Here is a 25,337-nt window from a genome sequence, read left to right as displayed (position 1 = left end):
CACAGTTGAAAGTTCTTTGAAATAAATTCTTAATTCTGACTTTTCAGAATATTTGAAAACCACAGAACTGCATTTATACTGGATTTCCTTAACTCCTTTTTGGGGATCTAAAATCTTCACTCTTCCTTATTTTCTTTAGGGAAGGTAGGAGCAGTTGGAGTCATTCTTACCTTCGTTGGAATTGGCACACGTTTTCATTGATTGTTCTGATTCTACTGCAGCTGCTCCTCCACTGTGACATATGTTTAAAAGTGATCATCATTTAACTATTCATATAAAAATACTTAGCATGTTTTCTAAATTCTTTATTTTTGAGTCCCTAATATATCTCTCATTAGATATTTACAAATAATTTTTGAAACAGGTCTCATTATGCAGTCCAGATTACTTTAAACCCACTATATGCATCATGTTGGTCTTGAAATCAAAGAGATCTCTGTGCCTCCTGTTTTCCAAGTTCTGGGATTAAAGGCATGGGCAACAAGGCCCAGCCTAAGAACTCTATACTAATTCTTCAACAGTTGGTGATGATTGATGACTGCTGTCCTTCCCACCTTCCCTCATAGAGAAGAAACAGAGAAAATTTAGCTCTTGATTAAAACTCTCTCTCTCTCTCTCTCTCTCTCTCTCTCTCTCTCTCTCTCTCTCTCTCACACACACACACACACACACACACACACACACACACACACCAATGATAGCAGTGCTTTTTCCATAGATTTGCTTTGAATGCTCCAGTAACCTTGTATTTCTATGTTCGTGGTGTCAGTGTTCCTGTTCCACTCATCTGCCTGCTTGTCCCTATGGCCCCGCAGTCCTATCTGTCAGAAGTCTTTGGAGGTATTTTGTTGAGTACTATGCTCTCAATGGTCAGTATATGAAAAAGTATATTTTTTTGCTTCTAAGCATCCTTCTGCCTGCATTCTTAGAAGCCATGACAGTTGTGGCATCTTCAAATTGTTTTAACAGTTCTTTCATGTGTGAATGCTGAAACCACCGCCTGGCTGTTTCTTTGTTCATAAGCCTTTTTGTGTAATCCTGGATCTTTGTAACTCATGACCAGCTTCCAAACTCAAGAAAAGCAACACTCTTTTGTCAGCTATATTCTTCCCAGGTCAGAGCTAAGACTGCTGTACTTCAGGGCCTATTGCCAGTATATTCTGGACCAGCAGCTTTATTTTCCTAGTTTCTGCTTTGGCTGTCATCACAGTCTTGGAGCTTGTCATGGGGACTTTTCACCTGCGGTGTGAACCTAGTCCAAAATAGCACTGCTGCTGAAGTGATCTCCAGAAAACTAAGAAAACCTTCAACCTTGACCACTATTTCCAATGTCTTTTTAGCAGATAATTATCCCCAGTCTTACTAGATCAACAACCTAAACTTACTTTATCATCTTCATATTTGATATGCATTCTTGTTCACATCTGTGTATGCATTTGTGTCTGTTGATCCCAGTGCATGTTTTTTAGGTCAGAGGACATCCTTAACTGGCAGTCCTTGCCTCCTAACTTAGTTTTGAGGCAGAGTTTCTTGTTGTTAACAGCTGTAAAAAGCAAGACTATCTAAAGTATAATTTTCCAGACAGTCTCCTGTCTCCATCTCCCATGTCCCTCAAGGTTCCCTGAGATTAAGATGCACACAGCACATGAGGCCCTTTCTGTGTTCTGAGGAGTTGAACTCTGAAATCTTGGGTTTGTGTGATAAGTACTTTATTCCTGAGACGTGTTCCTAGTAGTGAATTCCTAAAACTGTGCTATTCCATGTCAAAGTCACAAGCATACTTTATTTGCTCCAAAAGTACCAGCTTTACAAATTTCTGTCTATCTTGTATTAAAGGAAGAATAAATGACCTCAAATGGCTCTTCTTAGGGGGAAACACAGGCCCTCTAACTGGATTAGAGGTTTAATTGAAAGTGCTCTGCACTCAGAAGCCTTAGTTCCATAATTAATAGCAATACACTTATAGCCACCTCTTTAATTTAGACCCAAAGTCTTCTTTTAAAAATTGAGTGTTTTAGAGTCAGATAGATGGCTCAGTGGGTATACATAATTATCACAGTAGCCAAGAATTCAACGAAAAGTCAGACACTGTGTAATGTATCTATAATCCCAGCACTTTTATAGTACAAAGGAAGTGGAGGTAGTAAGATACCAAAGAGGCTTCCCAACTGCTTACCTGGAGTAAGTGGCCAAGTGCCAAATGAAAATAGAAAAAAAATGCCTCAAATAAGATGGAAGACAAAGCCATCACACAGTGTTGTATTGTGTCTTGGTTGGGAATATCAGTGCATGCACGTCCTCTGACACAAAAACAAGTACATGAAGATGAGGATGCTAACCCGTATTTAGAACATATGGTATGTCCAAAGTGTATTTTCAATAAAAAATACACAACACACAGGCTTTACTTTTTAATTCATCTGACTTTAAACTTGCATGTATGAACAAAAAAGGTAATCATTTAATTTTTAATGCTGAAATCATCTTAAATACCAAGTGTCCATTTTAGAGCTGCTATTTCTGTGATAAAACACCATGACCAATATGAACTTGGGGACCAAAGGATTCATTTGGCTTATATATCTGCATCATAGTTCATCATTAAAGGAAGATAGGGCAGGAACTCAAACAGTAAAGGAAGCTGGAGGCAGGAGCTTACAGAGGCCATGGAAGAGAGCTGCTTTTTGCTTTCTTATAGAACTTAGGGCCATGAGCCTTGGAACAGCACCTCCCATGATGTGTTGGGGCCTTATCCATCAATCACTAATTAAGAAAATGCCTTACAACCAGATCTTATGGAGGCATTTTCTCAATGGAGTCTTAGTTCTTTGTACTCATTTTGGACAAGTGTCCCTATCCAGATTAGCTGTTTCAGGAGTTTGGGTGTACAGATTCACATCTGACTAACACAGTGTCAAGATAGTTCAGACAGGACAGGGGAAAATAATAGCATCTGGTAATATCATCTAATTGATAGATACCCTAAACTATTTGCTTACTCAAATTCACTTAAAGCAAAGTGAGTGATCAAAGAGACAAGATGATTTGAAAAAAATATTTAACTTGAACATATATAAGAATAAAATATATAAGGAACAGGCTAAAAATAATAAAATTATACATTTCAGTGTTGATAATAAAGTTGACACTTTTCAAAGTAAACATTAATGTGAAGTTGCCTTAACAAGTAGAAAATTGCCAATCAAATCAGATTAGAAATGATCACTTGTTTTTGAATGGGAAGCTGAGCCCTGATACACACTGTTCCTTTGTTTATGTTGGAACAGTCTCTTTTCCAGCTCACACTCCCTGTGAGCTAGTCTTTCTCAATATATGCTTATGAGTTGAAGCCATTTTCCCTCTAGCATTTTAGTGTTCATTACTTAAGCAATGACACCCTCAAAAACAGCACTAAGATTGTAAAAAAGAAACAGTACCTATTTGGTGTAAGCTCCGAAGGTGCATCTGCACCGTTCTCAATTAAAAACTCCGCCATTTTAAGTTGATTTTCAAACAAAGCGAGTTTATAGGGTGTCAAACCATACTGTAAAGGAAAAATTTCATTTTATTTTTTTTTAAATATTTATTTATTTATTATGTATACAATATTCTGTCTGTATGCCTAAAGGCCAGAAGAGGGCACCAGACCTCTTTACAGATGGTTGTGAGCCACCATGTGGTTGCTGGGAATTGAACTCAGGACCTTTGGAAGAGCAGGCAATGCTCTTAACCACTGAGCCATCTTCATTTTATAAATTGACATGCTTTTCAAATGAAAAATGTATCACAGATTTTGAAAACAAAATGAGTCAAAAAAGGATAGATTTTCCTTCAGCCCTTGCTGCAGATTCACACACACAGGGCTTCCCTTTCCTTTGAAACATCTTTCCCTGTCCAACAATGCCCGTGAACACCACTATTTCTAGAACTTCCCACAAACGCTTGCTGGTTCCAAGTTTCTTAGCTCCATAGAGAGCTCAATTGCCCCAATCCTTAAACATGTAGATAGATTTGGTATGCTTCTGTTGAATGAGTGACCCAAGTGGCATCTCTGGAGCAGTTTCTCAACCTGTTTTTCAAAACTATTTTCCCTAACCTAAAAATTTTCTCCCAAACCAAACATCATTTCTATTGTAGTGGTCCAAAAGATGCTGGAGGAAGACCTCAGACTCAAATGGTATGTAAACACAGAGTGCTTATTCTTCAGAAATAGCCAGCATGCAACAGTCCATCACTCATATAAAGTGATAATGAGGACCACGGACAAAGACATACAGGCCCTTTTAAAGTGGACATGGGGAGTTCTATCTTTTTAATCTTTTATATATATTTTCAGTAATTGGGCAGTCAGGGAGCAGTTACATGGGGGCATGTTGATTGGACAGAATTAGTAACAGTTTTATCCATTGTGGGACTTTTCTGTCACATGTGGTCAGTAGCAGCCAGATCCTGCAACTCTGGTCTCCCGGCCTTATAAGGCCAGGTTTGGAACTGTTTAGCCAATTGGCTAAACTTGACTGGGGAACGCCCTGGATTCAGGCTTAGGTCATTAATTACAATGGAGTTGCTCCTTGTCTAAGATAGAGTCCCATTTTGGCCCCTTTGTTATGTACATATAACATCTGAAAAAGTTAAGTGAAAATGTCTTCTCAGCATGTTTTCTTCAATGATCAGATTTCTACATTCACCTGTGTGCCTGTGACCTTCCCACTCTAGCCTCATCTCTGAGAGACAAGTCACATCAGTAATTTCTTAATTGCAACAGATTTCTGTTTTTTCTACAGACATTTATCTTAAAATTATTTTTTTCTATTGTTTGTGTGTATGTGAAGTATGTGTGGGCCCAAGTCCTCTACTTGTTGAATTTTAAAGTAAAGCCCAAATCTGAAACAAAATGTGCTGTGCTGAGTTCCTTTAAGTTACCTACAAAACTGTGAAAAACAGATTTGAAAAAAAATGCTTTACTCTGAACAGATTCAGTGAGACTGCTTGAGCTTCAGAATGTGGAAAGTGATCTAAGTGTCATTGCTAGAAGTACATTGTGAATGAAGTTGAATGATTCTTACCTCTGTTTTGGCTTTAATGTCTACATTATACTCCAGGAGTTTACTGACAACTGGTATGTTCCCTCTGCAAATGGCGTGGTGGAGGGCAGCATCGCCATTGGCATCTACAATGTGGGGATCAGCCCCGTGCCTGAGTAGAATAGAGATGCATTCTAAATTGTCCCGCTGGGCGGCCTGTGGGTATTGGATAAAGAAAGAGACACTGAAATCAAGAACTTTAATAAGCATTCCAACAATTCCATTGACTAGTTACCCTTGTATCAGACCAATTGTTTAGGTCTTGCATATTATCCCTCTCAAGTAACCAGACTTTCCTAGATTCATAACCTCCCCACCAAAGTTTTCCAAGTGGTAGAGTTTCAGAGGTGTGCCACCACACCTAGATATTAAAGGATTTCACTAGCACTGTTTGGCCATTTTTGTAGTGGGGGAGGTTGCTTGTTCATTTGCTTGTTTTGATAACTTGACACAGGTTGAAGACACCTGGAAAAAAAGAATCTCACTTGAAGAATTGGCTCCACCAGACTGGACTCTGGGAAGCGTGTATAGTATTTTCTTGATTGAGGTTGATCTGGGAGGGCACAGCTTCCTAGGGGTGGTGGCATGACTGGGAAGGTTATCCTGAGTAGTATAAGATATCTGAGCAAGCCTTGGAAAAAGCCACGGGAAAGCATCATTCCCCCATGACCTCTGCTTCATTTCCTGCCTCAGGTCCTGATTGAACTCCTGACCTGGTTTCCTTTCATGACTGACTGTGATGTGGAATTGTAAGACAACAAACCTTTTCTTTCCTGAGATAGTTTTGGCCAGTGTTTCATCACAGCAACAAAAACCAAACAAGAATAATTTCTAATCCATTTTATACCAAAAGTGTTTTGCGATAGCTACCTTAATTAGGGGCGTGCAGCCTTCATCATCCTTCATATTAATATCGGTACAGTCGTTGGATGATAGCAATGTTACAACATTAGGATGATTGTGGGCAGAGGCATAGTGCAGTGAACTCCTACAAATTGAGAGGACATTTTAGGAAATTACAGATTATTATGTAAAGGCACACTCAAGTAGACACCAATGTGCATTTCCTTCTGATGTAAGAGAAGAAACTAAAATTTTCTTATTTACTTATTTCTCTACTCAGGTGTTCATTTTCTGTGCTAGGCATATAGCGCATGGCTGTCTCATTCAAGGCGAGTGCTCTATCACAAGCTTCACCCTTCCTCAGAGCAGCCTCTCTGGATAACAGGAGAATGCCCAGTAGATTGAACTCAGATTGGATTTGAATCCTACTCTAATCACCGAGTGTTACTAGTTACAACATAGACCTCCTATGAGCTCCACAAATCAATCTCTCCATCTGTAGAATGGGGATTCAACACTGCAGCTCTCTTACACAGTGCTGCTGTGACGCTTCAACTCACATCTTCAAGAGCACGTACAAATGCTTCCAGCACCTGACAGCTCAGTGTTGCTGGATACGATTACAATTTGTTCCTAATGGTAACAAACACAATATTTCAATGAAGAGAAATAGCAGAATTATACCTACTGCAGATGTGAAAGTTTTGACTCAAGTATCTTTACAATATTTTAAAACTATATTCCCTAAGCTGGCCTTGAACTTGGTAATCCTCCCAGTAGGTAGGAATGCAGGCAGTTCCACTGCACCCACCTTACTCTTTATTTCACACTTTAGCATCGCTCATGTCTGCCACTTATAATTCATGATATTTTATGACAATAATTGGCAATGCTTTTTACTTTGCTACCATACAAAATAAAAGGTCACCATGCAGTCCATTGTGCCTGACATCCAATGAAATATGACACAATCCACAGGCCCATGACACTTCTAAAGGTCACATGTATCTATGTAAATTTCTGCTCTTAAGACTATGAAATGTAAACTATTTAGAATAGCAGTAACAACAAACAAAAATCTAAAATTTCAGTCATCAATACTTTAATTTTTTTTCATTTCTCTTTGCCCAGAATTAATGTTTCTATATTTGCTGCCAACAGGGACACAGCATAGTCCTCAGTCAATAGACAAAATGTCCATGTTAATATAGACACCAGGTGGTAACAAATGGCTTTGCCTTATACCTCCATGAATTAGCACCAAAACTTATTAAATCTATCCAGAAGGAGATAACCCATGGTATCATAGCTCCCTTGCTTTGATTTTCAAAAAGTTTAAAGACAAAAATTACTAGGGATTCAACTGAGCATCATTTATTGTTTTCAATATTTAAATTTATAGAACGTCAGGAAAGCTGACTGGACAGAAAAATGTAATATCTTAAGAATGAGAGGGTCTTGAGAGCTAGTAGATTTATATGCTGTACAGTAGATATCTAAGTTACGTGCAGGGAATAAGTGGATTGGCAGAATGGATAGATACAGCTGGAAAATTCAGTGTTTTTAAAGAATACACTTATTAAGCAAAAATACTTTGAAACAATAATTTACTGTTCTATTACTTGTATGAAGCTCTAATTTGGAAGACTGAATAACTATAGACTAAATAACCTCACAACTAGAGACATGATCAAGAAGCATGTGAGCTATGGAGAATCTACTGTTGAGGGTCATTGTTTCCTGCCTATAATCTAGTGAGAAACAGGAAACAAGGACTAGGAACGAGGGCTGCAATGATTGTTACAACTCAGTTGGAAAATCACTCACCCTGCAAGCCTGAGACCCCAACTTCAGAACCCCCAGCACCTTGAGAAACTGGTGCTGGTGATGTGGATACAGGAGGATCCCCAAATCTATCTTGCCAGCAAGTCTAGGTCAGTCAGTATACTCCAAGACAATCAGTCAAACACAGAGGGGATTTGCGTGAGAGAATCTGTCTAAAAAGCTGAGGTGGAGGAACCACAGGGTGGTTCATCAGGTGAGGGCACCTACTGGCAGAGCCAATGGCCTATGTTCAACCCCAGAATCCACAATGTGGCAGAACACAGCTGTCGCTAGTTCTCTTCTGACCTTCACACACTTACTTGGCATGTGTGAGGCACAGGTGCACAAACACACATGATTTTTTAATGAGATGAAAAGAAATTTTCAAAGAGAATGTCAACCGTTAGCCTTCATGTATGTACCAAAACACACACAACATGTATATAAGGGGCCGGTGGACAGAGTTATAGTTCAAGTTGAAAATTTCCTTATGAAATCCCTCAGCAAGCATGAAACAGACATAAGATTTCTTGTTAATTCTTTGGGGTTTTTTTGGCTTTGAGTTGGCTTTTTATGTGAAAATTTATCTTATAATACAATTTTCTGTGTTGCATATAACATAGCATTAAAAACATATACATTAAAGGGCTGGAGAGATGGCTTGGCATTTACAAGCTCTAGTTTTTCCTGCAGAGGACCTTGGTTTGATTCCTAGCACCCACACAGCAGATCACAACTGTCCATGACCCCAGTTCCAGGAGATCCAACACCCTCTTCCTATGCTTGTGTGGTACACTGAAAATACATGCAGCCAAAACACTCAAACCTAAAAAATTATAAGTGTACACATAAAAAGATGTGGTTTCCTTAGCTAAATTCCTGTAAAGCCCTCAATAAAGTGCTCTAAAAGAGACAATGTAAAGGGATTTGTAAACTAACTGAAGTTCTTTGTTTTGCTTCTCTTAAAGAAAGCCTCAGAACTGCCCTTCCAAGGTGTGCAGGTTTCAGGTGCCTAGGAGCCTAAAGCAGGTACAAACCCAGAGGTCTCCATGAAAGAAGAGCCTTAAGCATGACATCTGCCCTCCCACAGGCTGCAGATCTGGAAGGTGTGTTTCTCCCTGGTAGACCCTGACTGTCCCCAACAGTTTCTGCCCCTCCTGCCCCTCTCCCTTCCTCAGGCCCCATTACCTGCCCCTTCTGTCGCAGTCGTTAACATGGTGTTCTCTGGCATTGATCAATCTCTCGACTAATTTGACATCACCCACACTGGCCGCCCTTTGGAACCGGCCCACGGGATCGTACCCAATTAGGTACAAAGGAAATCGCTGCTGTCTTCGACAAGAGCATCCACGACCCAGGCATGTGGGCCACAGGCGGGTATACCAGCGAGACCGCTGAGGGGCCCGAATGGTTAGGGCATCATACTCCATATCCTCCTGCATGTTAAGGCTCGAGGCTCTACAAGCCCTCCTGGCCCTCCCGACAACCCCGCCCCCCTCCCAGCTCTCCCAGCCCTCCTAGCCCTCCGGGCCCTCCTGGCCCTCCTGGCCCTCCCGGGCCTACTGCCCCTCCCTTCCTTCCCCTTTAACCACCCCCACCCTCACAAACCCAATAGTAAACGTTCAAAATCTGGTAAAAACTCCCCCACTGAACCAAATAAGCGTCCTGCTTGGGCAGATCCTTGGTTCAGTGTGAGCTGAATTCTGATTCACTCTTAGCAACACAGTTCTAGGGGCATAGTGATGCGCTATGAGCTCACAATGGTACTCAGCAGCTGTGCACCGAGGTTGTGTTCTGTGCGTGCCCATGTCAGACTCCAGCGACAAAAGCATACAGTGCTCAGTACATGTAGACAAATATTGTATGTTTTCTCTTTTAAGGATGTTATGGTTCTGATATGGGAACTTCAATCTGAATACCCACAGAGGTATGGAACCTAGTAAGGGACCAGGAGGGAGGAGAGGAAAGGAAAGAAAAAAGTCTATAGTGTTATTTAGCTATTAAGGAAAACTAGAATTTGGATGGTTTAATGAAAGGGGGATGGGACAGAAAGGTAAAGGAAGGAAAATGGAGAGGGACAACCAATACTAAAGGTCCTTTGAAAAACTATGGACACTGACTATCCTAGAATCTTCCTTTACATATGTGAAAGGAACCCACAGGGAGACAAAAAACAACAGGGGAGTGAAGACTTCAACTAGATATCTTGTGCCACCAAATGACACCTCCGGTGCCAGGAACAGGTTACAGCCTGTTGAGTCCAAAGGGACCCATGGAAACCACTAAATAGCACAGGCTATTGCCAAGGCTCTTGGTTGCTCACACAACCTGATGTTAAGGTCTTGTTTCTGGAGGGAACACTTCTGTCACTGAATATGGAGAAGTTGTCTAACTACATTATTCACCTACTAACCACAGTTCACTGTACTGGAAGGTACTCTACATACCCCTGGAGGAGAAAAGTAGTCCTCAATACCTCTCAGCACAAACCCTTCAACCTACAACCACACCCAAATGGAAGGAAGCTCACAGATATTTATATCTAGGGGATCCAACACCCTCTTGTCTCTTTGCAGGCACCAGACATGCACACAGTGAACATACATATATGCAGACAAAACATACATGGACATGAAATGTGATCTGCAGATATTGAGAAGTAATACATTTATGTAGTAAGTTTACTCTTTTAAAGTATATAACCCAGTAGGTATTTTTTTACTATGTTCTTACAATAACACAACCATTATTCTATTTACTTTTAAAATAATTTTGTCATTTGAGAAAAAACCCTTTATTCATTAGCAGTTACTCTTCATTTCTCCAGACCCCCACCACCTATTAGTTACCACTCTAACTTTCTGTTTCAAGTGTCTCATTCTGGGTATTAAAGAGAAATCAAATCATCTAATAAAGAAGTGTCCCATTCTTCAGTCCTTTGGCTACTTTCAACTCAACTTAATGTTTGTGATATTTATTCATGTTATAGGATGTATCCTTTCTCTACCCCTTTCCACGACTAGAAACTAGACCATTGTATTAACACACCACCCTTTGTTTACCTACTCATCAAGCAGTAGGTAATTGGGGTATCTCCTTTTATATATAAATGCTCAGGTGCTAGTAGCTGCACCATTTTAATCTACATTCCAGCAGTAACGTAGCAGGTTCCTGTTCTCTGGCATGTTCACACTCTCATATGTGTCCCAGCACCTGTGCATGCTAGACAAGTGCTTTCCCTGTGACTTATATCCTCAGCATGCAACATGTACTTTTCAATTCTTAGACCATATTTTGCTGTCCAGCTTCAAACTCATATATGATAGACACACCACACACACACACACACACACACACACACACACACACACACACACTCCTCTACCAAGTGCTGGGATTACAGAGGTTCAACCCGCGGCTGGTAAGGGACAGACAAATATGCCATGTAGATGAAGATTGAGTGCAAAGTTTTATTAAAAGGGAAGGTGTAGTGGGGAGGAAGGGATGGGAGGAAGGGACCGAGAGAAAGAGAAAGAGAGGGAGGAGGGAGAAGGAAAAGAAGCTGAGACCTGCTTGCCTCAGGGGGGATAGAGAAAAAGAGAGAGGGGGAAGGGAGAGAGGGAGGATAGGAGGGAGAGCACTAGAGAGACTGAGAGTGAACGGAGGGTCTCTTAAAGGGACAGGATACCATTTGCTATACAGCCAGGCAGATGGTGTAAGGTGATGTGTGAGGGTGTGCCTGAATACTAACAAAATTTCTCTTCAGATCCATTTATTGCCCTCTGTGTCACTGGGCTGTCATTCTAGTGTTGAGTTATAAGAAATCTTAAATTCTGAAGAAAATTCCCTATAGGCCTATATATGATTATATACAACACATGAGAATAAATCAAAGAGCAGGGGATATATAATGATTTCTTCTGGATCCATGTATGAGGCAAGCTCACACTACCCCCAAGCTGCATGCACAGCCCTATGTTTTCCTTACTAGATAGCATTTTACAAGCATTTGATTATTTACGGAGGGAGAGAAATATAAGAAACACTTCTGTTTTTATTTTTTAATGGAAAGAAAACATGGGAAAAGGGCCATTGAAATGGCTCAGCACCTAAGACCATATTCCATACAAGCCTGATAACCTGAATTCCATTCCTGGAATCCATGATAGGAGAATTAAACCAACTCCCAGATGGTGTCCTCTGACCTCCACATATCTACCTTGTCTTTCACACACACACATACACACACCCGGGGCATAAGCTAGCAGGCGGCCGGGGTGCTGGGGACGCAACCCCGCCGCTCCTATTACTACAGGGAGGGAACTGTAAAGGGGAGGGTGCTGGAAGGGAAGCAAGACCAGATATTGGAAAAGAATATGCACAACCTCACTTTCAAAACCAGAGTAGAAAGTAGCTGATTCTTCATTGAGCAGTGAACTCGGTACTCATATAAGAATACAGAGGTGATGTGGGATTCCCCTCTGTATGCTGTATGTTTTATTACCATCGATTAAAAATAAGCTACTTCAGCCTATAGCAGGGCAGAATATAGCCAGGCTGGAAGAGATATAAAGAGAGAGTAGGCAAAGTCAGAGAGGCACCATGTAGCCACCTAAGAAGCAAGAGGTAACAAACCACAAACCTCGTGGTAAAACATAAAATAATAGAAATGGGTGAATTTAAGGTGTAAGAGTCAATTAATAAGAAGCCTGAGCTAATAGATCAAACTGTGTTTTAATTATCATAGTTTCTGTGTGATTATTTGGATCTGGGTGGCCCAGAAACAAAAGAGCAGTTTTCGACTATACAGAGGGACAAGAGCTAAGGAGATCATTCACTGAGGGTTGAGGATGTGATTTGATGCCCCTTACATCCCTCCCTTGTCCACACAGTTTAAGTCAGGGGGAACTGGATCATCTGAGATGCCAAGGAGAGATGTATGCGCATTACATAATAGAAGAGACATGTTGAACCCAAAATGGTGGTAAAGAGTAGGCCTGCAGTGAGCATAGTTCAGAGGAGCAAGCAGTTCATCCTCGTAGAGAGACGTGTTCACAGCAGGCCACTGTAGCCAGACAGAGCAGGCTATCCTGTGCTGTCCAGTGTAGAAGCCGCTGGCTCCATGTAGCAGTATAACTTCACACACGAATCAGTTAAAAAGAAATAAGCCTAAAATTCAGTTTCTCAGTGGCATGAGCCCAATCAAGGATCAGTAGTCACATGCGGCCACATGCTGCTGTCCTGGACAGGACAGATGCAGAATCTCTCGGTTGTTCCAGAAGGGTCTACAAACTTCTGTCAACTGTACCCAGCAGAGACCATCCGGCACTCAGGTCCTGGTGGACTTAAGTCACCCTCGTCACCTCTGGTTAGCAGCTCTCTAGCTGAGATACACCAGCAAGACAGAGCACGGGACACACACAGAGAATCACAGACGGCTACCCTACATACATATGTAAGGCAGCCTTACATACACAGGAATTGGGGAAGGGATTGCTGCTGAGACCCTGGCAAGAACTTGTTTTTCCAGCATTCGCATTTTAAATTCATTGTGTGTGTGTGTGTTTACGTGGGTGGGTATAGATGCGTGTGAGCACGTATACATGTACACCTTAGAGACAAGGTCAGTTTCAGACTGTCTTCTTCAGGAGCCAGCTACCTTGCTTTCTGAGACCTGTGGTTGACCCATCAGGCGAGGAAGGCTTTCCAGTCAGCCCCAAATCTCGTCTCTCTCTGCTTCCGGGAATTGGGACTGCAAGTGTCTGCTGTTGTGCCCAGATCTGAATTCAGGTCCTCACGTGAGCAAGGAGGTCATCTCCCCAAGCCCTTATAAGGATATTTTTACTGTTACTAGTGTTCTGTCTTTGGGGGCCCGGTTTGGTCATTTGTTTCATTGGGAAAACAGTTCAGAATGGAAGGCATAGATGATGACACCACTCTCAGGACACACAAGACTGGGTGCACTGTTTAAGCTCTTAGGGCAGCAGCTCCTTCCTCCATTAAGGAGGCAGCGAAATCACAACTGGCCGCCCTACCATGTCACCTGATTTACCAGAGTCCTGGAAGCTGAGGGAGTGGCTTGAGGCACTGGCCACACTCTCAGGAGGAAACAGAGCTGGAGGGGGCTGCACGCTCAGTGTCCCCACCTTATATCCATGCCCCTGGAAGCGGATACCTTATGCATGTGTGGTGAACCCCCTGATTGCTTCTCAGAAGTCATGAGGAGGGTAAGAATGTCTCCTAGACACCAAGCTTGTACGATGTCAATAAAAAAGTGTCAGAGCCATGAGTGGAACCAAGGGCTTTGGACACAGTCAAACGGCTCTCCTGGGCTCCCATGATGATCCTCTGTGCCAACCTACGTGTGAGGACTAGGAGGTAAGGCTGCCTTTGCCGAGTCTGTATGCTAGTAGGAGTGGCCAGCTTCTGCAAGAACCCAGTTCTGCAAAGACTGCAGAAGATAGTGCTTCAGAGCCAAGGTCTGAACTCTGCAGCCACTAGATACGCATGTGTCGGTTTCACGTCTACACCCTGTGGGTGTTTCTGAATTCTGCCCAAAGCTGATGGAATATTGTGAGGAAGCTCACAATAAGGAAGCATGGTCCCTCATCCTCCTGACTGGCAGCAGCTGAGAGCCTCATGCCCATGTGGGTCCTAGCACAAACGGGTCAGGGTGTTGAGCCGGCTCCTGCTGTCAGCACATTCCCGAGTTATCTCTTGGAGCTGCAGCTCTTCAACAGGCAGAGAGAAGGACTTACTGTGGCTCCTGGCGCAGGTCACCACAAGACTCCATCCCATCAGACAACCCTAGCAACCCCCGAGGACGATGGAGTTGTGAATTTCGTCACTGGTCTACTGACATAAATTGAGTGGAGCTTGAATGTCACTGGCTATGTGCTGGCTCGGTGGTCTTTCCCAGACACAAGCCTCCAGACGAAGTGGCAACAGGTCTGAGAAGTGTGGGCATCCAAGCCTCGGGTGACCCCGAATAACCTGTGGATGAGACAGTCTCATAGGGATTGGCAGGGCAAGCCCCAAAAGAACCTTCTAGAGCCTGGTTTAATTCTCTCTTTGCTGTCACTTGTTTGTCAATACGATGGTTTAGAGTCAAAGGAAAGGACCACTGGGTTTCAAAAATAAGTGAATTTTTTAATCCCCTAGACCTGTGCATATACTGACCAGGAGAAAATGCCTCAAGTAAAAGTGGATGTTTTCATGAAGGGAACTTTAACCTTACACAGATTACTCCTCGTTATCAGAGGAGAGAGGCAGTGCATGGATCCACTTACCACTTGGCTAGCATCTGGTCACCCGATCACCAGTACTGCAGAGAACCAGCAAGTGCACAAAAGCCCTCTGGGCCTGGCCCAAGGGGTTATGTTTTCACAAGATTGCAAGGTAAGCAGACACTGTCCTAAAAGAAAGGGTGAGCCCGGGAGGACTGTGTGGGTGCCATTGGATCAATTTAAAAGCAAAAGAAAAAAAAAGAACTGAAATATCAAGAAGTCTCAGTTCTTCAGCAAGCTAGAGATGAACTCCTGCTAGAGGCAAACAGCACAAGCTGGCTGCATTCAGCCTTCCAAGACAGGCTTCCTTACTCGTTACTCCGACTCTGAGCCCAGGGTGTAGCGCAACGCCTGTTCTACAAGCCACACACTACTGTACGGTTCGCACGTCGGGCAAGGGTCTGGAGATGGAAACACATGCATGCACGCATGTGATGGTGCGACAAAGAATGCCCCCTTTATTGTATTCCAGGGCATCTTATATCCCGTCTCCTTCCAAGCCCTAACTCTGAGCCTCAAGCCCTCCAGAAACCACTCCCCTGCCATCAGGAACTCCTGAGGGTCTCGTGCTCAGAGCAGCTGCAAAACAAGCTGTTTGCTCAGAGCAGCTGCAAGCATAGGAAGACAAGTTGTTTACTGTGGCAGGCAGGGGGTCACAGGAAATTCAGGGTCTGGGGCTCCAGAGTGCCCCAACACCAGGGCGCCATTCAAAGAGGACTAAATGCTACCTAGCATTGGGGCGCACATAGAGGTGCTAAGCCATCTAAGTCACATGACCTCTCTGGGCCTTCACTTGTTTTCTCTACAATAAGGGTTGAGCCTAATAGTCCTCACCTAGAGACACGTGTTCTGACTCAAGAGGCTTTTAGTACCTCTTAACTGGAAGCAGAGAAACTACAAAACACTCTACAGCATGCAGAGTGTTCCCAGCCACAAGTTTAAACCACGTTGTGGTTAAAAAACTGGTTTCAACCATATCAGATACTATTTTCATGAGGTGACATCCGACCCAGACACCTGAAGGTCCTCCAGAGTACCCAGTGTGTCTTCTCTTCTAGGTCCCTTGTTTGAAGTTGTCCCAAATTATTTCATTTCATTATAAATAATAATTTTTATACCATACCAAAAATATGTGACTAAAACACTCAGTTTTAATTTAAAAAATCAAACTGCCTAAGACTTTGGGAGCAGAACCCTAAGAAACATTTACAGTGGGGGGTGCCTCCACTTGGCCTTTTGTAGAACCCATACTGACAGTAGCATTAATCTTTGGGAAGCTACCTTGATGGTTGTTGGGATTATGTCTCCCAAAGACGTGGCTCATCAAATAATAACTTCATTGGCACTGGAAGTAAGCACTCAGCTTGGGAAAGCCCCATCCCGTGGGAAGGAGGCTGCGAGAATGTCTGTGTGAGGTCTTGGTAGCTGCACACTCCTTCAAAAGAACGCCAGGGTGGAAATCGGTTCCCTACAAAACGCTCTTGTGTCTTTTCCAGAAGCTAGGCCTAGAAGATTTTGTTTTCTCTACCTCCTGCTTCTCATCCTCTGCCTCTCCTTAAGCCTGAGCGGGAATCTCCTCCCCCAGGCGTCCTCAGGACCTCACCATGGTTATGTTTCCCACACACTCTACTTCGCTTCTCTTTAGCTCGCTGGACTTTCCTGAGGGGAGAGGCTGTGTCTTGTGTTTTCTGCACCCTCAGTGTCTAGCCACAGTGAGCATACAGTAGACACATTATAAATGCCAGCTGACACCGGTGTCCGTAGCAGACAGAAAAACGCTGGATAGAGCATCATTGGATAGAGACCTCCAGTGCCGAAGAGGCTCCTAGAAGAACTTGGAATTGGATAGGTGGCTCTTGGGTTCTGACTCATGGCTGTGGTAGTTTCTTGGTGCTGGAGTTTAATGACCAGGGGTGAGAGGGGACAGAGGTGTACCCTCAAACCTGTAAGTCCTGAGTAGCTGCAACTGAATCCCCAGACAAAACCAAGGAGCAAGATGATTCTGCCCCTCAACCCAGGAAACCAGAAGTAAGAGGATTTGAAAATATCTTTGTGAGTGTGTGATGGTTAACCTCAACTGTCATCTCGACAGAACCAGGAACCACCAGACACAAATCTGTGGGCTTGTCTAGCGGGGACTCTCTAGGCTGGGTTAGCTGAGATGGGACAATCCACCCTAAATGTGGGTGGTAGCGTGCATATGGGCTGTGGTCCCAGATGAAAAAGGACAGCACACTAGCTCCACATTCATCTCTCTGTGTTTCTGCAGATGCTGTGACCATCTCAAGCTCCTGCCGCTGTGACTTGACCCCCATGCCTGGCTGCCCCCTCCGACTATGAGCCCAAATCAGCCTCTCTTTATTTAAGCTCCGTTGTTATTGATTCTGTCGAATTTACAAGGCAACTAACTAACATGATGGGAGTGTTTCAAAAGTCTGAAGTAAGGTTTAAAATGTAAAATTAAAGAAAAAAAAGGGTAAATGGGAATGGGAAAGTCCCCAAATACAAATTCAGTCACTAAGTAAAATGCCCTGGGCAAGCGAGGCCACAGGCTCAGCCCACAAGCCAGAAAACCAGTGAGTTGAAAATATGCACAGCCTTCAGCACAGAAACATGGAGAAAGGAAAAACAAAGAAAAGTTTAAAAGAAAAGTAGAGGTCCACTTTCTGCTCCTATAAAATAGAGGTCCACTTTCTGCTCCTATAACAAGCTGTCCACGGTCAGGTACATTACAAGACAAATAAAATCAAATTTACTGCCTACGGGTCTAGAGGCCAAGATGCCAGAGCTTAAGGTGCTGACAGAGTCAGTATCCGGAGAGCTCCACAGATGAACTTTCCTGCTGAGTGGCTCACGTGGCAGGAGCAGGAACACACATGAGAACCTCCATGGTACTGTTACGTGGTTGTCACCAGAATGGAGTCCTCAGGACTGGAAAGATTCCCAAAGCTCCGCCTCCCAAACTGAGCAGTCCCTGGCTTACGATGCCCCCATCTTACAGCGTTTCAGTTTTCTGATGGGTTTATCGGAGTAGCAAATGCACTTCCGGGCAGGAAAAGGCGGGAGCTCGCAGATGTTTGCCCCTGTGCGTGTAGACCAGAGGACAGGCACCATCCGACTTGTTGGGGGTGGCGGCTGTTCTAGTTTGCAGTTGTTGTTGTGAGGCAAGGTCTATCCCTAAGACCCGAGTCACTGATAATCTTAGACTGGCAGGCTTCGAAGCCCCAGGGACCCTCCTGCCTGCTGTAACTATAAGCCACTGTATCAGCCTCTTCACGTGGTGCTAGGAATGAAAGTCAGGTCTTCATGGCTGCACTGCAAGTGCTGTACCAACTGAGCATCTCTAACCTAACACTGAACAGACTCAGCCAGGCTGTAGTTATATATAATCAAAATTTACCACCCCAGGTGTAACCCCATCCCAAGTACCCATGGGTTCCAACAGGTGACGCTTCAGAGGATACCAACGTTCCAACCATGGCAGGCTCTACCCTCAAAAGTAGAGAGCTGAGACTGTGGACACCCGGGAAACTCTCACAAGACCATCAGAAAGGAGCCCCCTTCATTTGCACAGCAGAGACCCAAGACTGAGCGCTGCGGACCCACTGACTCCCTTCCAGTGGGTGTGTTAGATTCCTGTGGCTGCTGTAACAATACGCCGCAGCTGGGCAGCTTAAGCCAACAGAAGCGCCTTCCTGCAGTTCTACAGGGCAGTCTGAGGTCATGGCTGGCAGGCCGTCACGGCATCCACACCTGCAGGGGGATCCTGCGCTGCTTCTGCCAGCTTCTGGTCATGGCTGTGATCCCCTGGTTTTCCTTGGCTTGGAGCCACAGCACGTAGTCTCTGCCTCCATCTGTGCGTCTTCTCCTCTTCCGGGAGGGATGCCAGTCCTATTGGACAGGGACCACCTACTCTAGTATGAGTTCATCTTAACTAATTAAGTCTGTGCCATCCGTGTTTCTAAATGAGGTCACATCCTGAAATGCTGGAGGTCAGGGCTTCAGTGAATATTTGGAGGGAATGTAATAGCTACCTTCTATCCTTCCACCTTTTCTTTTAATGGTGATTATGTTTAAACACGGTCTAACAGAAAGCTTTCTTTAGAAGGGAGCATCGAGGAAGATGGAGTACTCCTTGCCCATCAGGTTTAAAAGAGAGGGGAATCCCCAGTAACAAGGTGGGTGGTAGGAGGATGCACTTTTTTCTCCTGCTTCACTCTCTGACCCCACAACACTTTCCACGGTGTGGTTCTGACAAGGATGGAGTTAACCTCAGATCTAGCCAGTGGAGGGCATAGCATTGTGATCCTGCCCACGTAGGTTCTGGAAAGTCAAACTCAGGTCCTCCTGCCTACAGAGCCATCTCGCAGCATGATATTTCTTCATGTATTATCACATCACAGTCCACTCTTGATCTTAGAGCCCTGGCTCTTTATGGTAAAATGATTGACAACTCGAGAGGGACAGACACACAGTGAGACCCTCATACTGTTCCCGCCTTAGAGCCCAGTCCATCACAGCATGCGTAGATGCCTACTGAGGTTTGCAGACCTTTGCTCTACTTGGCCATGCTCCAGCAACAGGTGTGATCTCAGCAGAATGTCCCCCTCCCAGGTGTCTAGTGTGATGGAGCTAAGATAACATCACCTTTGGCTCTGACACTTTTGATGTGCATGGGTGTTTTGCCTGCCTGTGCGTATGTGTACCGTGTGCATGGTTTGCCTATAGGAGTCAGAAAAGGGCATTGGGTCCCCTGTAACAGGAGTTACAAATGGTTAACAGTCAGTCACCATGTGGGTGTTGAGAATCGAACCTGGGTCCTCTGGAAGAGCAGCCTGTTGACTGAGTTTTCTGTCCTGCCTGGTTCCCGCAGTTGTTAAGTGTCACGTCCACCCTCGACCAGCAAGGATAACACGACCACCGGAGCTCTTCTTACTGCAGTTTATTCCAGGACTTTATTCACTTTCTCTCTCTCTTCCCCTCTCTCCTTTTCCTCTCTCTCTCCTCCCCCTCCTTCCTCTCTCTCTTTGACCTCTCTCTCCCTCACTCCTTGACCTCTCTCTTTCTCTCACCTTTCTCTGGGCAAACCTTTCCCAGCCCTTAAGTAGGCATGGGCTGCGAACCCAGAACTGCCAAGTGGGCACTGCCCATAGGCCCACGCATATGCAAGCAGCTGATGATGATTGTGTGATCAGGCATAAGTCAGACTTTAGCCATAGGAGTTGATTATACATCTCCATCAGGTGTGATTCCATGCAGCTCGCTACAGTTAAGTACCAAAGAAGTCCCACAGAGATCTACATTAACTATAAACTGATTGGCCTAGTATCTCAGGCTTCTTATTCACTCATATAACTTACATTAGCCCATAGTTCTTGTCTGTGTTAGCCACGTGGCTCAGTACCTTTTTCAGAAAGGCAGTCACATCTTGCTTCCTCTGTGTCTGGATGATGATTGCAGACTGAGCTTTTCTCTCCCAGAATTCTCCTGTTCTCATTGCCCCACCTCTACTTCCTGCCTGGTGGCCACGCCTATACTTCCTGCCTGGCTACTGGCCAATCAGCATTTTATTAAGAATAATACAAGTGACAGGATAAAAGACCATTGTCCCACAGCAGCAGCCAGGCGTGGGACACTGAACCTGTTAGCTCCCGCCCTGGGCCGTTTTTGAGGTGTTGACAGACCATGACTCTCCTTTACAAGATCTATTTACTAATTCCTTTGCCTGCAGTTGCTATGGACATTTATTTTTTGACTAGGCAAACAGTACTACTAGCGACAATCCCACATATCACTTTTTAAATACCCAAACTTTCCCACCTGGGAAGGGACAATTAGGGTGCATGCTGGTCTGGACAGTAGGCAGTGATCCTGGTCTAGCAGGGGCTTGCCTTCCATCCACTCCCATTCTGACATGAGGGCCAGCATGAGCTGTGTGTACCACAGGCCCCTAGGTATGTTCAGCATTGGCACAGACTTTGCCACATGGGGTTGAAGGCACAGCACAGCCCACCCCACCAGGCCCTGAGGAACTCTGCCCTCAACAGTGGTTTCTTGCTTAGGAATCATGTTTGCTTTCAGCACTCACAATCACAGCCCTCATTCTAAGACTACTGCTTTACATAGGAAAAAGTGGAAGTGATGTGAGGGAGAAAGGAAACGGACAGTGTGGTCATTACATCAGCATACTCCTTCCTAAGCAACAACAGCCATGTTAGCATCCTCCCCAGCCCTGCCTCAGACCCCCAGAGAACCAGGGTGAGCTAGTGGGGACTGCCCATCAGTGTCACTCATGCTGTATGTGAACACACACTTGCGAAGGTGTGAGCCAGCCCTTCATGTTTTATCTGCCTATTTGAAACAATCAGCATCTCAATCGCCTGTTCAGCTTCTTCACTCACAGGAGGATCGGCTTCTCCCCACTGTTGGGCACCTCAGGTTGCATTTCTTAGTCTGAATAAATGATGACAAACTTCTCAAACTGGAGCACTGACTCCCATTGTGGTTTCTCAGTGACATTCTGAGTGCCTGTATCTTCTTCATGAAGTGCAGCCCAGGCCCACTCCTGACAAGGCCCACTTGTAGCCCCTAGGGTGACCAGCATTGCTCTGACTTGCTAAGTCTGTCCAGTGTCTTATCCACAGGCACTATGTCACAGAGCCATCAAAAGCCCCTGTCTTTTGGTAGCAGACAGTAGAGTTCTTGTTCGCGTTGTCTGACCCAGAGGATACAAGAACAATGTGTTCCCAGTCAATCTGTGTCTACTCCTCTCAGGGGCCTAGGTGGTCACCATAAGTGAACACACAATGGTGCCTGCTGTGCGTCACAGGTACCTTTTGAGCCTGGAAGGGGGTTCTTGTGATGGGCACAAACATACTCTGTTTTAACATACCCCCAAAATTCCCATGATAATTCCCATAAAGTTGTGTTCCATATGAATAGCTCTCATTAAATTACCCATTGGCCCCTAGTCTCTGCCCGTGAGGCTGTAAAACCCAATGAATGCGGAATGTTTACCAATGCTGAATTCTTGAACATACAATGCAGCCCACCAGGGTAGTTTGTTTTCTCAATTTTCTTCTTTGTTTTACAGTGACGCTGTGGCCACCCATGGACCAGAAGTCCTTTGTCCCCCATTCTTTCATCTTTCTCTTTCCCAAACTACTGGTATCTGTGAGCCAAGGTCATCCTAACAAATCTGATTTCATGTGTGCCAACTTGCATCATAGGAGAGCTATAAAAAGATGGTAATAAAGAGAACTGACTGGATTTATCTCTTGAAATTAATAAAAAGCCATTGAAAGATGGACAAGGAAGCTGCCAGAGGTGGCAGGAAGCCCTGAATGGTTCGTAGATGTCTTGGGTTTTGTGGTTTTTATTTTGTTAATCAAATTCAATCTGGATCGGCTTTGTAAAAAGCGTGTTAAGGACGTGGGAGTGGCCAAGTCACACGCTTTCTGTACAAGCGTGAAGGCCTAACTTCAAGCTTTAGAACTCACACGAAAAGTCAGATGTGGTGCTCTCTTGTTAATCCCAACACTAGAGGGGCAGAGACAGGCAGAATCCGGCCTACGGCTTCCCCAGAGCTGCCCCAGGGCTGCGGAGAAGCAGCAATGCCTAATTCAGAAAAACAAGATTCTGAAGTCTTCAGCTACTGGAACTTCTACATAGGAAAGCTTCTTACTCAGCCTGCATTGGGAGAATAATGTCCCAATGAGAGGGAAGTTCCAGAAGATAGATCTGATATACCACGAAGAAGCTTTCTTAAGTAAGCAGTCCCATCCAATAGCGTAATGAGTCCATAGCTCTAAGTCAGAGGGGCTGTGTCCATCTGAGGGCCCCACCTGGCTGTGATAGTCCTGGAGAGGTAGGGTTGGGGAGAGAGGAAGAAAAGGGAGGAAGGGTGGACCTGCTTAGTCCTGTGTGGTGACACACATCAGCTCTGACTACCAAGGATGCCTGGTGACATGGCTAGGACCTCGTGTGGATCGTGTCCTTCCTGACCTACTTGGCCATCTGCGATCAACCCTGTTCGCTGCGATGACAACGCACAATCTGTCTCTGTAAAGCCATCCGCTTCGGTCATTCTTGTTTCAGGTTGGCTCCATGCGGCTAAGGGATGCCCTGACACCAGGATATCAGACACCATCTCCTGAAGCCTGTGTGACAAATGACCCCAAGCCCTCCTCCCTCTGCTCTGCCCTTTGTCTCAAATGTGCCTGTGGCCTGGCTGGCCATTGAAAAGGCCGCATCTATTCCAACATCTTTCTTTGACTAGCCCTGCCTTCTGGTGTGGAATCTGGGAAAATTAAGGTTGGCATGATTGCAGGTGTTCACCTACAGTACTGAACAGAAGATAGAAACCTGGGGACATTTTATTTACGTTACAAGGAACCTGATAGAAGATTGAGATATACTTCTGCCATTAATTACAATAAATTATCCATTTGTGTGGATTAAATGATCAACACCCCAGATTGCCCTCGGGTCACATTTCTGAATGTGGAAATTGCCCACAAATAAAGTGACAAGGACACAAAATGCCCAGCACTGAGGTAGCTCCTGTGGTTTCCCTATGGGGCACCATGGAGCTGCTGCTTGCCCGTGTGGCTCGGCTGTCCTCCAGGCTGTCACCAATAGCATTGATTTTACAGCTGCTCAACTCTGGGCTTCATGTCTGTGTTACCGGCTCAATGGACATGTCACGTGACTGTGGAGCCAACACTGTAAGGGATCCGAGCACCTGCCTTTGCCTTATCTGATCGTTCCTTCTAGTTCATGGATTTCAACATCACTCCTTGGCACAGGCTGCTTTCCTTGACTCTCACCTGGAGGCCTCTTGCTCATGGGCATGAAGATCTGGCGTCCTGATAGGGGCTGTACCCATGAGTCAATCACAGGTGTGAGGGCTTGTGAATTGCCAAGTAGGAGGCCGCCAGGACCATGTCCGGTCCCTGGATGACGAGGGAGGCTTGCCAATCATAGTCACGTTTTGAACTAGCCCATTCCCACAGCCTGCCCAGTGAATAACAGACATGGTCTCAGCTCCTAACATACTCCCTAAGATGTCTGGACACCTCTGAAGAAATCCCTAAATGTCTCTCCCTCAGCAGATGGCCAAGGGGCTGCAGGGGCCCAGGCAGTGGAATACCTCTGGGAGGTGGACAAGACGGTCACAGATATCCTCACCAGTGTCCAGTCCCCGACACTGCAGGGAGGAGGACTATCACGGGTCACTGCCTTTGGACTGAGCAGTTATACCCACTGATCATTTAACAGAAGAGGTTGAGGGGGAGGAAGAGGAGAAAGAAGGTAGGAAAGCAAAAAGAGGGAAAGAGAGTGAGAGACAGGGAGTGTGGACCAGAGAAAGGGGAGACAGGCAGGCAGGCAGGCAGACAGACAGACGGACAAATAGAGGTTACATTCCTATTTTTATCAGGTTTGTCAGCAGGCATACTTCTTTCCCTACTTTGCTTGGCAGCATCACAGTGCCCTGGGATCCTTCTGTCCAGTAGGAAAGACAGCCTAAATCCACTGAATTTAGATGTCCTCACCGGCATCCTAAAGGACCTTCCCTAACAACACAGATGGGTGACCTAGAACAACAAAGTGACAATGGAACAGATACACCAAGGCCCTGTATTAGTGCGTGACCTAGATGTGAGATGAATGTGTTATTCTTTCCTCGCAAGTGGACAAAGAGGAAGGACACATCAGGTCTGAAAGACAAAAATGCCCAATTGGAGTGAAGCCTTTGAAAAGGCAGAATGAGGCAGTCCAAGGGACATCAAAGCAAGCCGCCACAGCATGTCGCTCAAGAAGGATCCATAACCTGCAAAAAGTACTTGGAGATGACCCCAGACCCTGGTGCACACTGCACTGGGCAGGCACAACCGAATGCGTATGCTGTCTCTGTCCCACCTTGTAGGAGAGGCTGGCTGTGTAGGTGACAGAGGATGGATTAATTTTTCTGCCCAGTTAATGTGCTGAAGAAAGATTAACCAGCTGTGATATGCTAAGGGACTCGGATTTCTCCCCGTGGGATACAGAGAAGGGATTGTTTGTAGAGCCTGTGTGAGCAGAGACGGACTCACAGAGAATGAGGTTACAGTAAACACATCACACTCCAGGGCCTGCTCTGGGCATTTCCGGGCAGCAAGATCTTCCCCCATTGGAGAGGTGCGGTTGGAAGTTGTCCTGCCCAAGGAAAGTCTGACCCGAAGGCTGGTCCCTCTTTAAAGTAAACTAACGCTCACCCTTTGACTTTTGGTCAAGAGTCGTCCTGAGCTGACCGTGGCCG

At 44.9% G+C, this 25,337-nt stretch overlaps 1 protein-coding gene across 1 annotated transcript; it reads right to left on the bottom strand.

Annotated features, from left to right (window-relative positions):
- Nucleotides 1–1,182: 1,182 nt before the first annotated feature.
- On the bottom strand, nucleotides 1,183–9,193 carry LOC142832909 (putative ankyrin repeat domain-containing protein 26-like protein). The gene is made up of 5 exons (XM_075943768.1): nucleotides 8,940–9,193; nucleotides 5,955–6,072; nucleotides 5,067–5,240; nucleotides 3,438–3,544; nucleotides 1,183–1,252 (listed from the first exon to the last, which is right to left on the bottom strand). The coding sequence occupies exons 1-5, from the start codon at nucleotides 9,191–9,193 to the stop codon at nucleotides 1,183–1,185; spliced, it is 723 nt and encodes a 240-aa protein (XP_075799883.1).
- Between the last annotated feature and the right edge of the window lie 16,144 nt (nucleotides 9,194–25,337).

Source organism: Microtus pennsylvanicus, chromosome 1, assembly GCF_037038515.1.
Source record: "Microtus pennsylvanicus isolate mMicPen1 chromosome 1, mMicPen1.hap1, whole genome shotgun sequence".
Taxonomy (NCBI): Eukaryota; Metazoa; Chordata; class Mammalia; order Rodentia; family Cricetidae; genus Microtus; species Microtus pennsylvanicus.
This window is presented reverse-complemented; position numbering and strand designations above follow the sequence as displayed.